The sequence below is a fragment of the Myxine glutinosa genome, chromosome 12 (assembly GCF_964187855.1).
Source record: "Myxine glutinosa chromosome 12, kmMyxGlut1.1, whole genome shotgun sequence".
Classification (NCBI taxonomy): domain Eukaryota; kingdom Metazoa; phylum Chordata; class Myxini; order Myxiniformes; family Myxinidae; genus Myxine; species Myxine glutinosa.
Genome location: NC_136272.1, coordinates 31,582,065 through 31,594,343, shown reverse-complemented (window position 1 = coordinate 31,594,343; position 12,279 = coordinate 31,582,065). Strand labels below are relative to the sequence as shown.

Here is a 12,279-nt window from a genome sequence, read left to right as displayed (position 1 = left end):
TTTGTCGGTGGTGTAAACATTGAATGCATTTAATTTCAACATATCTCTCCACATTATACTGTAAGTAATATTACGACGTTTGATAGAGTAAAAAAAACAAAAAAACAAAAGCATATTAGCTGACGAATGGTCCAATCGAATCGGAACCGGCCGACCAACGTATTGAGCCCTTGATTATACATCGCCTAGTATCATTCGGGGTTTTTCTTTTCTTTCAGAGTGTGGTCATTCGGTGAATTGCGGCCTGTACCATCTACCGGCAAAAGGGATATTTTATCACAGGTACGTGATACGTTCAAGGTACGTTCAACGTGTTCTTTGTTTTAATGTATCTTGCTAAATCTGAGTTGAAGGCTTGAGGAGATCGTTGCCATTGTGGAACGTATAGCTGACGTCGGGCGCACTGAGGCGACTTTTAAAAAGCGCGCACGATCAAGTCTGCGCTTTATTCGGAAATTTCTTTATATTTTTTTTGACAATTTCTCGTGAGGAAATACATTAATTTATTTACTGTCGGCGTAACCTGACAGGTACGACCCCGTGTGTGCTCACTTGACACGTGTGGCACCATCACAACCGAGTCATTTCCCTTCAGGCCCCGCCATGGATACGGACCTTTATGATGAGTTTGGCAATTACATCGGGCCTGAGCTCGATTCCGATGATGAAGATGACTTGGATGAGCTTCGAGATGTGGAGGATCATGTTCAAGACGAGGTGACGGTTCATTCAACCCCTTTTTGCTTTCTTCTTATTCTTCCTCTTCCTATTCCTCTATTATATTCTTCTTCTTCTTCATTTGGATTTGATTTGGTAAATGTAAGTGTTGATGTGATGTGACGCATGTTCTAGATCCATGCAACGTTTCTGGAGAAGCTAAAATTGCACAACTGAACCAGGATGAAGTTTGGATCCGTGAACTGGATCTGATAGATGTTTAACATCATGAAGGGTAGAGACATCAGAGGGGTTTTTAAGAAGAATGGACAGTGGCAGGACCAGTGGCCACATACATACTTAGAGTGAAGAAGAGGACAATATAGAACTGTAGTGGGGCAGGTGTAGGTAAAATCCACAGCATGAGCTCCTGGGAAAGGTAATGCCAGCAGACGCAGCAGATTGGTTAAATTTGAGTTAGGCATTTTAGATGCTTCGGGGATAGTGCATACCTGGATATTGGCAGGGCTGGTAGGTAGCTGCGTATATCTGGGTGATTGTTTACATGTGTAGTGATTGTAATTTGTTTATGTCAGGTCTTTTTTATTGTTAACCTGCTCACGCGAAGCAAAAAGTGGGGTTAAGAAATTGCTTCACTCTGTCTGTCTAGAAACGTCAGTTTATGTTCGATGAACAATGTAATTTCAATTGAATGTTATATTTTAAACACAAATTGGAAACCAAACCTGTAGTTTAGTAGTACTTTGGCTCTGTATTTGTCCCGATCGCACATACGCAGAGAAGAGTGAGATAATTATCCCGGCGTAGCCCATAGGGCAAAACCATCTAGAACAGTGTTTGTCCGTCCATATGCATGTCCCCTCAAACGTATACCAATCAGAGCTGAGGATCTGGTCACATGCCAGGGTGATGTGATTACGTCTGATGTCATTACAGCGGTTACGGCGGCTGACTCCGCACACCGCCATTTAAATTACAATTTCGGTCAGGCCGAACACATTGTCGAACCTGTCATATATCACAATCGCCATGCTCTACCTTTCCGTTTTTCATTGTGTGAAACACAAACGTTTCATTGTGTGAAATTGTTAAAATGATCATCAAATATCGAAAGCATCGGCATTACGGGTGATCAAACTATACGGTACGTATAGGCCTTCGGCTTCATGCCTCACCTTCGAACCACTTCGGACAAATTAAGCCCAGGTTTCTTAACACAGTAGTGTTTCGTTTCAGTAGTATCGTTTTCGTAATAGTAAATATGACCATAGCACTTTAATCCCAATGTCGAGAATGGAAGGTTAATGGATTGAAGTGGTGTATGGTTCATGAATCAATGATAAGCGGTGTACAGTACTATTAACCGTGGAAGTAAGGAATTAGCCTCGGTTTGTATTATAGTAATATCATTTTCGTAATAACGATAACGTAACGTTAATATTATAGTAAATGTAATTGTAACACATCTCTTTGAAGTGACTGCAAAGTTACTAGAGGTTAAAATATATATTCTATATATTAAAGTAGCGGCAGTTTTGTGTCCCGCTACGTCATTACGTCTATCTTCAACTAAAGTATCAAACAAGCCCGGCTACGCCGCTGTTAGACTTTCGGTCTTGTTTTAGTCTGTCTGTCTGTCTTGCAGTCAAACAAAAATTGAAAATCATTCCAAACAAGAAACTTGCTATTTTAAAAGATGTTTGATAGGCCACTAACAACAGGCATGAATAACTAATTTAACATGTTAAATAAGGTGGTGCAAAAGATGCTGCATCAATGGCTGTAAACCTGATTTTTTTTTTCTTCTTCAACCATTAAAATCTTTATTTTATTTCAAATGAATTTGGGAAAGCATAGTTACCGAGGATTATTTCTTTCATTTGGGAATCTTGTCGACAGATTGGGAAAGCGTAGTTGCTGCGGATTATTGACTTAATATTTTAATAAACACCTTAACATCGAACCTTTCTGATTTAAAACAACTGTACATGGTTTCCATTCCCACTTAATGACACACTGGGAAGAACAATCATGTTCAATGGATAGAGGCAGAATGCTGAGTGTATAAATGTTTAATTAATGACAAACTAAATTATAACTGAAAATATATCAGCTTTATTTAATCATTAAACTATCGATTATTTAAAATATTCGAAAGTGTTTTTGTCTGAAAATGTTTTTCCCACTAAGGTGGTGGCATTAGATTAGAGCTTGCTTTTATGTTTTAGGTCTTGTAAGGATTACTAAATATGTCTTGGCAGGATAGCCTAGATGTATGCACACTCACTCTGAGCTGTCCAGCCTGGGTTTGAATCCTGACCTAGCTATAAACTTCCATCCTGGTGTTTTTGCAAGCAGAGTGAGCTGGTGTTAGTTGTCAGACCGTAACAATCCCACGGTGTCTAATGAAGAGTGTGTGAGTAATTGCCGGCTCCCTGGGCATGTTACAAATTCCTCCTGCCTGGAATGATTGTTGGGAAGGTAACGGCATACGATCCAGCATACCTATTGCCGAGAGGCTACAGCACTGACGCTCTGTAAAGAATAGCTTGGTACATTGATTATGATAAGTGATTATTGCCATTTTGTGCAGAAGATAAATGTGTTGGTTTTAAATTTTAATTTGGTGATGAACGACTTGACGATTTTGTTGTCATTGCCCATTCAAAAGTACTGTCGGACCCCGCTATTCACGGTTCCGCTATTCACGGTTCCGCTATTTGTGGGATTCGCTATTTGCCGGTTCCGCGTGTGAAAAAATGCAACCTGTTTCTCTATTCGTGGAAAAGTGTCCCGCAAAATCGCGGTCTTTTTTCCCTATTCACGGCTGTGTTCCGCAAATTCACGGGGTTTTTTTTCCTACTCGTGGTGGTGATTCGCTAATTCGCGGGTTTTGCCTCACCATTCGCAGGTTTTGCCTCTCCATTCGCGGTTTGTTTCTCTCTATTCGTGGATTTTCACGACTCTGGAACCTACCCCCTACCCCCTTTTTCCATTGAAACAATGCCCCGCTATTTGCGGTTTCACAATTCGTGGATTTTCCAGGAATGTATCCCCCACGAATAGCGGGGTCCCGAGGGTACATAATGCAGACGAGCAAACTGCTGCCATGTTTGAGACCAACAGGCCGGTGATGACGATGACGAAGGAGGGGAGGGAGATGCCGAGGACGAGCCTGGGACGATGGAGGTGGTTCTTCATGAGGATAAGAAGTATTACCCCACTGCTGAGGAGGTGTATGGTCCGGAAGTTGAAACAGTCGTGCAGGAAGAGGACACGCAACCCCTAACAGGTAAGTTATGTCACATGTTTATAACACTAACGAGAGTAACAGCTTTCTTGTGCCACCAACTGACTTCCAAATCCAAGATGGCCCATTTAGGTTTCCCATCTGAACACTGAGCCTGGATTGCTGCATTAAGTTGAAATCCCATATCCTGTGTCTTTTCGTCCATAACCTGCCAATGTTCTTGTAATTCCTGCTGATATCTCCTAATGTCCTTGTCCCACATGTACACTGTACAGCATTCCTCCTTGAGCCTTAGTTTGTTTTGTGAGTGTGTTGCATTCGTGTGCTGCAGAACCTATAATCAAACCAATCCGGAGGAAGAAGTTTCGCATGATGGAGCAAGAATTGCCATCCACCGTCTATGACATGGAGTAAGATATTTGCTGATCGTTGTCAGTTTTTATGTTTGGCTCATTTAGATGTTACAGATTTCTGTAAAATTGTCTATTTCTGCCCTTTAGTTTTCAAAATGATTTATATTATATATTTTAATGTACAATACTAATAATCCACTGTACGGGATCAGGGTGTCCATGACAACCTGCGAACTTTTCAAAGCTGAGACTTGTGCCTGGACAGACTCCTCCTCCACAGAAGACAAATTTATTCATGGGGCTTTTCTTTCTTGCTTTTCTTTCTTTGGTTTGCTCACGACCCACCACCTTTCTCTATGGACACCACGAGGATAGCAACCAGGCTGTGAAGATGTAGTTTCATATGATTTTTAAAAATATATACATAGTTGAGGCTCATGGAAGAGCTAGCTAGTATGAGTACACTGAACGGACCAGGACACAACAGAACAAAAGGTCTTAAATGCCTCTGACGGACACTTACTTTACAAGGAACGCAAAGCTCACCCTTATAGAGTTATAGTTTTATGGATGAAAGCCTGCCACATAAATTGGATTGTTTGTAATGTGGGGTTTCTGCACCTTAGATACTTGGCAGATCTGATGGATAATCCTGAACTAATTCGAAATGTAACACTCTGTGGTCATCTCCACCATGGCAAGGTAAGGTACTTCGTTCATAATTTGAATCTGCGAGTCTGTCACTTGTTCATGATTTTGAATGAACCAAATTCCAAAGAGAAATTGATCATTGATTATTTGTGCATCTTATTCATACAGTCGAGCTTTGTAGACACCTTGGTGGAACAGACTCATCCTGAAATCCGAAAGCACCTGGAGCGGGATGTGAGTCTGGGGAAAGGGAAACACCTTGAATTACGTGATCCGTCCTCTGCTTGAAAGTAGCCTCTTCCATATAATGCAACAAACAAACTCGCAGCTTATAGTATACCAAAGTAGGCTGAAAAGACTGCCTGTGATGCATATTGAACCTCATTTCTTGTTTTTTTATGCCTCTGCCACTGAAAGTGCCGGAGGCATTATGTTTTTGGGTTGTCCATGCATCTGTCTGTCTGTGATAGGTTTTCATTACCACGATAACTTAAGAACGACTGAAGGGATCTGAATCAAACTTGGTACAAGTATGTGTAATGATGTAAAGATGAACTGATTAGAGTTTTGGGTCCAGAGGTCAAAGGTCAGAGGGTTATTTTGGGTAAAATCCTGTTACTGCAATAACTTTGAATCAGTGATGGGATTTTGACGAAACTTGATATCAGTATATATTATGATACAGAGATTAACTGATTAGAATTTAGCAGCAAGAGGTCAAAGGTCAGAGGTCATGTCAGGTAAAAATGTTATCGAGGTATGGATTTGAACTAAACTAAGTACATGTACCATTATGCATATGTACAGATTAGATATTGAGGTCAAATTGTCTTGAGGTTTTCAGTCAAAGTTAGAGTAAACAAAGGCTTAATGTTGGTGGAGGCATATCGGTCGATAATGTCTAGTTTACTAACAATTTTTAGAGGCGATTTGATTTTGTTCACAGCAACATTTAAAGTCAACATTTGAGAAGAGAAAGGTTCATGAACCTCATTTTGGCACTTGGAGTTATTTAGTTACCTCCCGGACATGTGATCTTGAGTACGTATTGCTTGTAAACGACTGTGAAATCACAGAGTTAGGTGCAGGATGGAAATAACATGATCCGGCCTTGATTCTGGATCTGGATGGAGAACAGCACTTAACTCTATGTTCCTTCTCGTTTTCAATCCCATTCCCCTTTCCGACCCCCCAGCTACGTTACACTGACACTCTCTTCACAGAGCAGGAGGTGAGATCATTTTATTTTCCCCTTTCTTTTTACTCCTGCAGCTAATTTATTGCTTCCTACCTTGGTTTTGCAGAAGCACCTGCACGTTTTTACCGTCAGGGAATCTGTAGTGTACATCTTGATTCTCAAGCCTTGCATATTTTCTCGAGTTGTTCTTTGCAACAGTTGTGTGTTTGTTTTTGTGGAGAATTCTCCCCCATACAATAAGTATGGCTTTCTTGCCTATTGCAATTTCTCTTTTGCAGCGTGGTCTCAGCATAAAAAGTACACCGGTGACACTAGTACTTCCTGATTCAAAAGGGAAATCGTTCCTCTTCAATGTGATGGACACGCCGGGTATGTTTAGGGTTCAGTCACTTTTATAATTTGGCAAATCAAGTTCTTACATTTGCTGTTGGTTTGAAAAATAGTTGTTCTTCCTGTTTCTGCATTCTAAGTTTGATTTTTCTGAGCATGTCTAAGTTTATGCCAACGTTTCAGAGTTATGAAATATTCAGCTGTAAAGGATCCAATTGGTGTATTCATGGTCCGACGATCAATCGCGTAAACCACGTTTGTTGTGACAAACTTTGCAGGTCACGTTAACTATTCCGATGAAGTTACAGCAGCGTTCAGACTGAGTGACGGAATTGTGCTGTTCATTGATGCTGCTGAAGGGGTAAGGTTTTCATCCTCTTCAGAAATTTGACAGGAAGCATATTTGATGTAAAAGGTTTTCCTTTGCGGTAAAAATATTTTTGAGAAGTGTTTTTCTTGATTCGACCTTCTGAGCACTCTCGGATGGAAATTGTGCTGAAATTCCTCACTTTGACAATCAATCTGAAAATCATTTTCTTCCTTAAATATTGTTATGCAGACATGCCAGACTTCATTTTTATATATTATTTTCACTGTTTAAATGGTTTCAAAGTCTTTCATTTCACCTGCCATGATTCAAGACCATAGCAACTTGGGATATTTGCCCTGTGCTCGCGAAGCGAAAAGCAAGGTTGGGCATTCGGTTGCGTACGTGTGTATGTGTGGCGTACGTGTGTGCATTTTAAAATTCATTTTCTCCGCAACCGTTGGTCCGATTGACACAAAATTTTACCATAGGAGCGCCTCCTTCTGTAGAATTATTTATTGATAATCATGACGTCATAGGTCATGTGGTACAGGCGCTATCTTGGAAAAACCCGAAAACGTTGCACCTCTATATCTCCAAAACCGCTCCATGGAAAAAATTGAAACGTGGCTCATTGTAAATAACTCCATATGGGGAATAGGTGTTGTTAACGATGACGTCATTGGTGCCGTAATTATGGCGTCATAATTTGATTTCTTAGAGAATTGATTCTCTGATCTGATTTATTAGAGAATATAAATTTATGATGTCATTGCTCACGTGATCTGGCAGCCATATTGGATGAAAAAAAAAAAATGTTCAATAACAGAAGAGTTGGCTCGCACCAAGTTGACTGCGCAGGGTAAGTATTCTATGAATCTAGTTAAGAATTGTTTTCAACGGAATGGTTTCTAGTTGAGAATGGTTTCAGATCAAATATCCCAAGTTGCTATGGTCTTGTCAACCCTCGACTCTGATTCTGCAACTGGACCCGACGGCATCAGCCCACGGGTCCTAAAATCCTGCTCTGCTGCTCTATCTCACCCTCTCTCTGTTCTCTTCACCCTCTCTTTTGCTCAAGGTAAACTGCCATCTGCTTGGAAATCAGCCAACATCACCGCTTTGCACAAAAAAGGTGCAAAAACAGATCCTAGCAACTACAGACCAATCAGCCTTCTCCCAATTATCAGCAAAGTCATGGAATCCATCATTGCTTCGGATATGAAATCTTTCCTCTTCTCCAATGGCTTGATCTCTGATCATCAATTTGGTTTCAGACCAGGTCACTCTACTCTGGACATGCTGCTTCTGCTGTCTCAACAATGGATGGAGGTCCTCAATGCCAAACAGGAAATTAGAGCTGTCTCCCTCGACATATCACGTGCCTTCGACACGGTCTGGCACCCCGCTCTGCTCACCAAACTCTCCTCCTTTGGTATCCATGGAAATCTCCACGCATGGCTGGCGGACTTCCTCTCTAGTCGTCGTCAACGTGTGGCCCTGAATGGGTTTCTCTCATCTCCTCTTCCTGTTCAGGCTGGAGTTCCCCAAGGCAGTGTTCTGGGCCCCGTGCTTTTTCTGGTCTTCATCAATGATCTCTCTGACTCTCTCGAAAATCCTCTCTATCTCTTTGCTGATGACTCCACTCTCTGCTGCTCCATTCCTCTTCCCTCAGATCGGCAGTCTGCTGCCTCCTCACTCTCTGAAGACCTGGACAAAATCACAGACTGGTCAAACAAGTGGAACATGTCTTTCAATCCTGACAAATCTCACACTCTTACTATGTCTCTCCGAAAAGATCGACTGGACAACCCTCCCATCTACTTTCTCAACAATCCTCTCCAAGAAGTTCTGTCGCTCAAGATTTTGGGTCTCACTATCTGCCATGATCTTTCTTGGGAAAACCACATTTCCAAGCTGGCCTCCAAAGCCAGTCGCCGACTGGGCATCCTCCGTCGTGCGAAGTCCTTCCTCGGCACACCTGAGCTCCTCACCACATACAAGGCTTTCATCCGCAGCTCAATGGAATACTGTTCTCCCCTATGGGCCGGTGCTCCTGCCTCACACCTAGCTCGGCTTCACGCTGTTGAAACCAAAGCTTTCAGAATTATTGGAATCTCCCACGATGAAGCTATCTCTGAGGGCCTTTCACTCACTCACCGCAGGCAGGTAGGTGGTCTTTGTCTTCTACCGACTCCTCTCCGGCCTTGCACCCCCAGCTCTCTCTGTGCTCTGTCCCCCAAATATTCCTACAGGTCGCACAAGATCTGCCAGCAACCCTCTGATGGTTAAACTGCCGAAATCTCGGCTCTCTGCTCACCTTCACTCTTTCATTCCTCTTTTCTCCCGCCTCTGGAACAAACTCCCTCACTCCCTTCAATCCCACTCCTCCCTCCAGGTCTTTAAAACAGCTGTTCACCACCATCTCTTATCTTCCCCCATCCAAAACCTTGATCTTTTCTACCCCCGCTAATTCACCCCAGATCCACCTTGTTTGAAATTCCAACTTCTTTCCTGGAAGTCCTGGCAGTGTCCATGTGTTTTATACCTCTCCCACCGCCCCCTTCCCATGCCCCCCCCCCCCCCAAAGCCCTCGCCCTCTCTCAGATCTCTCGATGTCTCCATGTCTCTCGGTCCCTGCTCTCAAATGTTGTGTTTTGTGTCCTTCCCCCTCTCTCCCCATCTTGTCTACCGCTCCCGATGTTGTATGTTTTATGTGTCGGTTTGTCTTTCTGTGTGATTAATGTTCGCTCTTTCACGAGCCTCGATCTTGTATACAAAAAAAAAAAAAATGGGAAAGTCATGGTTTGATTAAAATGTTTATTTATTTTTTACTTGGTCAATATCCTTTCGTATGTGTTTATGTTGAGATCAGACCCCCTAATGTAGTGTATACCAGGAAGCAAGTGCCACATCAGCTATTGTTGCATGCATCCTGACCAACAGGAAATGCCTGCCACACATTAACCTGTCTGTGGTACACAAAACAGTTCTTAGATTAGCCAGGAATGATTTAAATTCAAAGGCTCTTCTGGCTAAAAAGTTGCATAGGCTCCGCATATTAGGCATGAGCTTAGCAGAGGTAAAGCCCCTACATCTCAGTAGGATTGTACTACAGCCAATACCAGGAAGATAATTAAATTCTCAATTTTATAGACCAGTCCACCCCGGAGAGGGGACATCCACGGAGACGTGTTTCGGGTTTGTTGTCCCTCGTCAACGTGGAGCAGAAGCTCCTAAACTCATGCCTAATAGGATATTATAAAAGTATGATAGTACTGTACTGATATTCTATTATGCAGAAGCAAATTATTTCAGGAAATGTCATATCACCAACATCATTCACCATGGCTTTCTACTGAGTAGCAATACACAGTGGTGCCTGGCCCTGGGTAACCATTTCCAGTATTGGAACCTTTGCAGGAACATGCAGGTGATTAATTCACTGATCTAATGTGAATGCGAGGACCGGCTGCAGATAGGCATTTTTTTCTCTTTCTTGTAGGTGATGCTGAATACGGAGCGCCTTGTGAAACATGCTGTGCAAGAGCGCCTCGCTATTACAATATGCATTAATAAGATCGATCGGCTGATGTTGGAACTTAAATTGCCTCCCACTGATGCATACTACAAACTACGGCACATTGTTGATGAAGTCAATGGCTTGCTCAGGTGATATGTTGTTCAGGTTATCATTTAATCTGCGTTGCACTGGCGGGGTTTTTCACATGATGTTATGGCATTAATATGACTTTAATTCACAGTTTAATATCAATGCCTCAAAGTTTCAACGAACATGACATGACTATTTGATGTTTGGAAAGGTGTAGATGTTTACTTTGGAGACTGAAATTCTCTTGTTGCCTTAAATTCATGCAAGGCATAATGTCTGTGCAAAAATAGTACCAGATGAAGAACAATGCAGTTATCTTTGAATTCCAAATATGTTCCCTTTTTTCATACTTCCACAGCCTCTACTCTGACAGCGAGGTGGGAATGATGGTGTCACCACTCCTGGGAAACGTGTGTTTTGCTAGCTCGCAGTATGGCTTGTGTTTCACACTGGGTTCCTTCGCAAAGCTCTATGCCGACTGCCATGGTATTTAAAACCTGCATGAGGGATTTTAAAATCCAAATACAATAAATAAAACCCATGACAAATCTTCCTAGTTGTGGTAAAATCTAAGTTCTGTTTTTCACACTGGTTTGTGTTAAAATCAAGTTTTTCTTAGCCATTTTCTCCAGAGCCACCCATTGGTTTTTCTCTTCTCCTGGGCGACCCGCCGGTTTTTTGGTTTCCTCTGAGCGACCCGTGGATTTTTTTTGGTTTCCTCTGAGCGACCCGCCGGTTTTTTGGTTTCCTCCGAGTGACCCGCCGTTTTTTTGGTTTCCTCTGAGCGACCCGCCGGTTTTTTGGTTTCTCCTGGGTGACTTGCTGTTTTATTGGTTTCCTGTGAGTGACCCGCAGGTTTATTGGTTTCCTCTGAGCGGCCCACAGGTTTTCTGGCTTCTCCTGGGTGACCCACTGGTTTTTTGGTTTCCTCTGAGCGACCTGCAGGTTTTCTGGTTTCTCCTGGGTGACCCACTGGTTTTATGGTTTCTCCTGGGTAACCCACTGCTTTTTTGGTTTCCTCTGAGCGACCTGCAGGTTTTCTGGTTCCTCTGATCGACGCGCAGGTTTTTTGGTTTCTCCTGGGTTACCAGCCGGTTTTTTGGTTTCCTCTGAGCGACCTGCGGGTTTTTTGGTTTCCTCTGAGCGACCTGCGGGTTTTTTGGTTTCCTCTGAGCGACCTGTGGGTTTTTGGTTTCCTCTGAGCGACCTGCGGGTTTTTTTGTTTCCTCTGGGTGACCTGCAGGTTTTTTGGTTTCTGCTGGGTGACCTGCCGGTTTTTGGTTTCCTCTGAGTGAGTGACCCGCAGGTTTTTGGTTTCTCCTGGGTGACCCGCTGGTTTTATGGTTTCTCCTGGGTGACCCACTGGTTTTTTGGTTTCCTCTGAGCGACCTGTGGGTTTTTTGGTTTCCTCTGAGCGACCTGCGGGTTTTTTTGTTTCCTCTGAGTGACTCACAGGTGTTCTGGCTTCTCCTGGGTGACCCGCTGGTTTTTTGGTTTCCTCTGGGTGACCTGCAGGTTTTTTGGTTTCTGCTGGGTGACCTGCCGGTTTTTTGGTTTCCTCTGAGTGAGTGACCCGCAGGTTTTTGGTTTCTCCTGGGTGACCCGCTGGTTTTATGGTTTCTCCTGGGTGACCCACTGGTTTTTTGGTTTCCTCTGAGCGACCTGCAGGTTTTCTGGTTCCTCTGAGCAACGCGCAGGTTTTTTGGTTTCTCCTGGGTTAACAGCCAGTTTTTTGGTTTCCTCTGAGCGACATGCGGGTTTTTTGGTTTCTTCTGAGCGACCTGTGGGTTTTTTTGTTTCCTCTGAGCGACCCGCAGGTGTTCTGGCTTCTCCTGGGTGACCCGCTGGTTTTTTGGTTTCCTCTGGGCGACCTGCAGGTTTTTTGGTTTCTGCTGGGTT

General features: G+C 43.0%; 1 protein-coding gene across 4 annotated transcripts in view; it reads left to right on the top strand.

The window, feature by feature from the left end:
• Positions 1-152: 152 nt before the first annotated feature.
• The window catches only part of EFTUD2 (elongation factor Tu GTP binding domain containing 2), a 31,170-nt gene continuing 19,043 nt past the window's right edge, over positions 153-12,279 (top strand). The window contains exons 1-11 of one of the 4 annotated variants that reach the window (XM_078766680.1): positions 153-300; positions 596-717; positions 3,805-3,970; positions 4,260-4,338; positions 4,908-4,983; positions 5,101-5,166; positions 6,128-6,163; positions 6,409-6,499; positions 6,739-6,821; positions 10,273-10,439; positions 10,739-10,866. In XM_078766680.1, coding sequence (XP_078622806.1) covers positions 604-717; positions 3,805-3,970; positions 4,260-4,338; positions 4,908-4,983; positions 5,101-5,166; positions 6,128-6,163; positions 6,409-6,499; positions 6,739-6,821; positions 10,273-10,439; positions 10,739-10,866 — 1,006 coding nt within the window. In that variant the 5' untranslated portion in view covers positions 153-300; positions 596-603. Of the gene's footprint in view, positions 301-530; positions 718-3,804; positions 3,971-4,259; positions 4,339-4,907; positions 4,984-5,100; positions 5,167-6,127; positions 6,164-6,408; positions 6,500-6,738; positions 6,822-10,272; positions 10,440-10,738; positions 10,867-12,279 lie in introns of all 4 variants that reach the window. The other 3 variants (XM_068132836.2, XM_078766679.1, XM_068132837.2) reach the window with 3 other exon arrangements.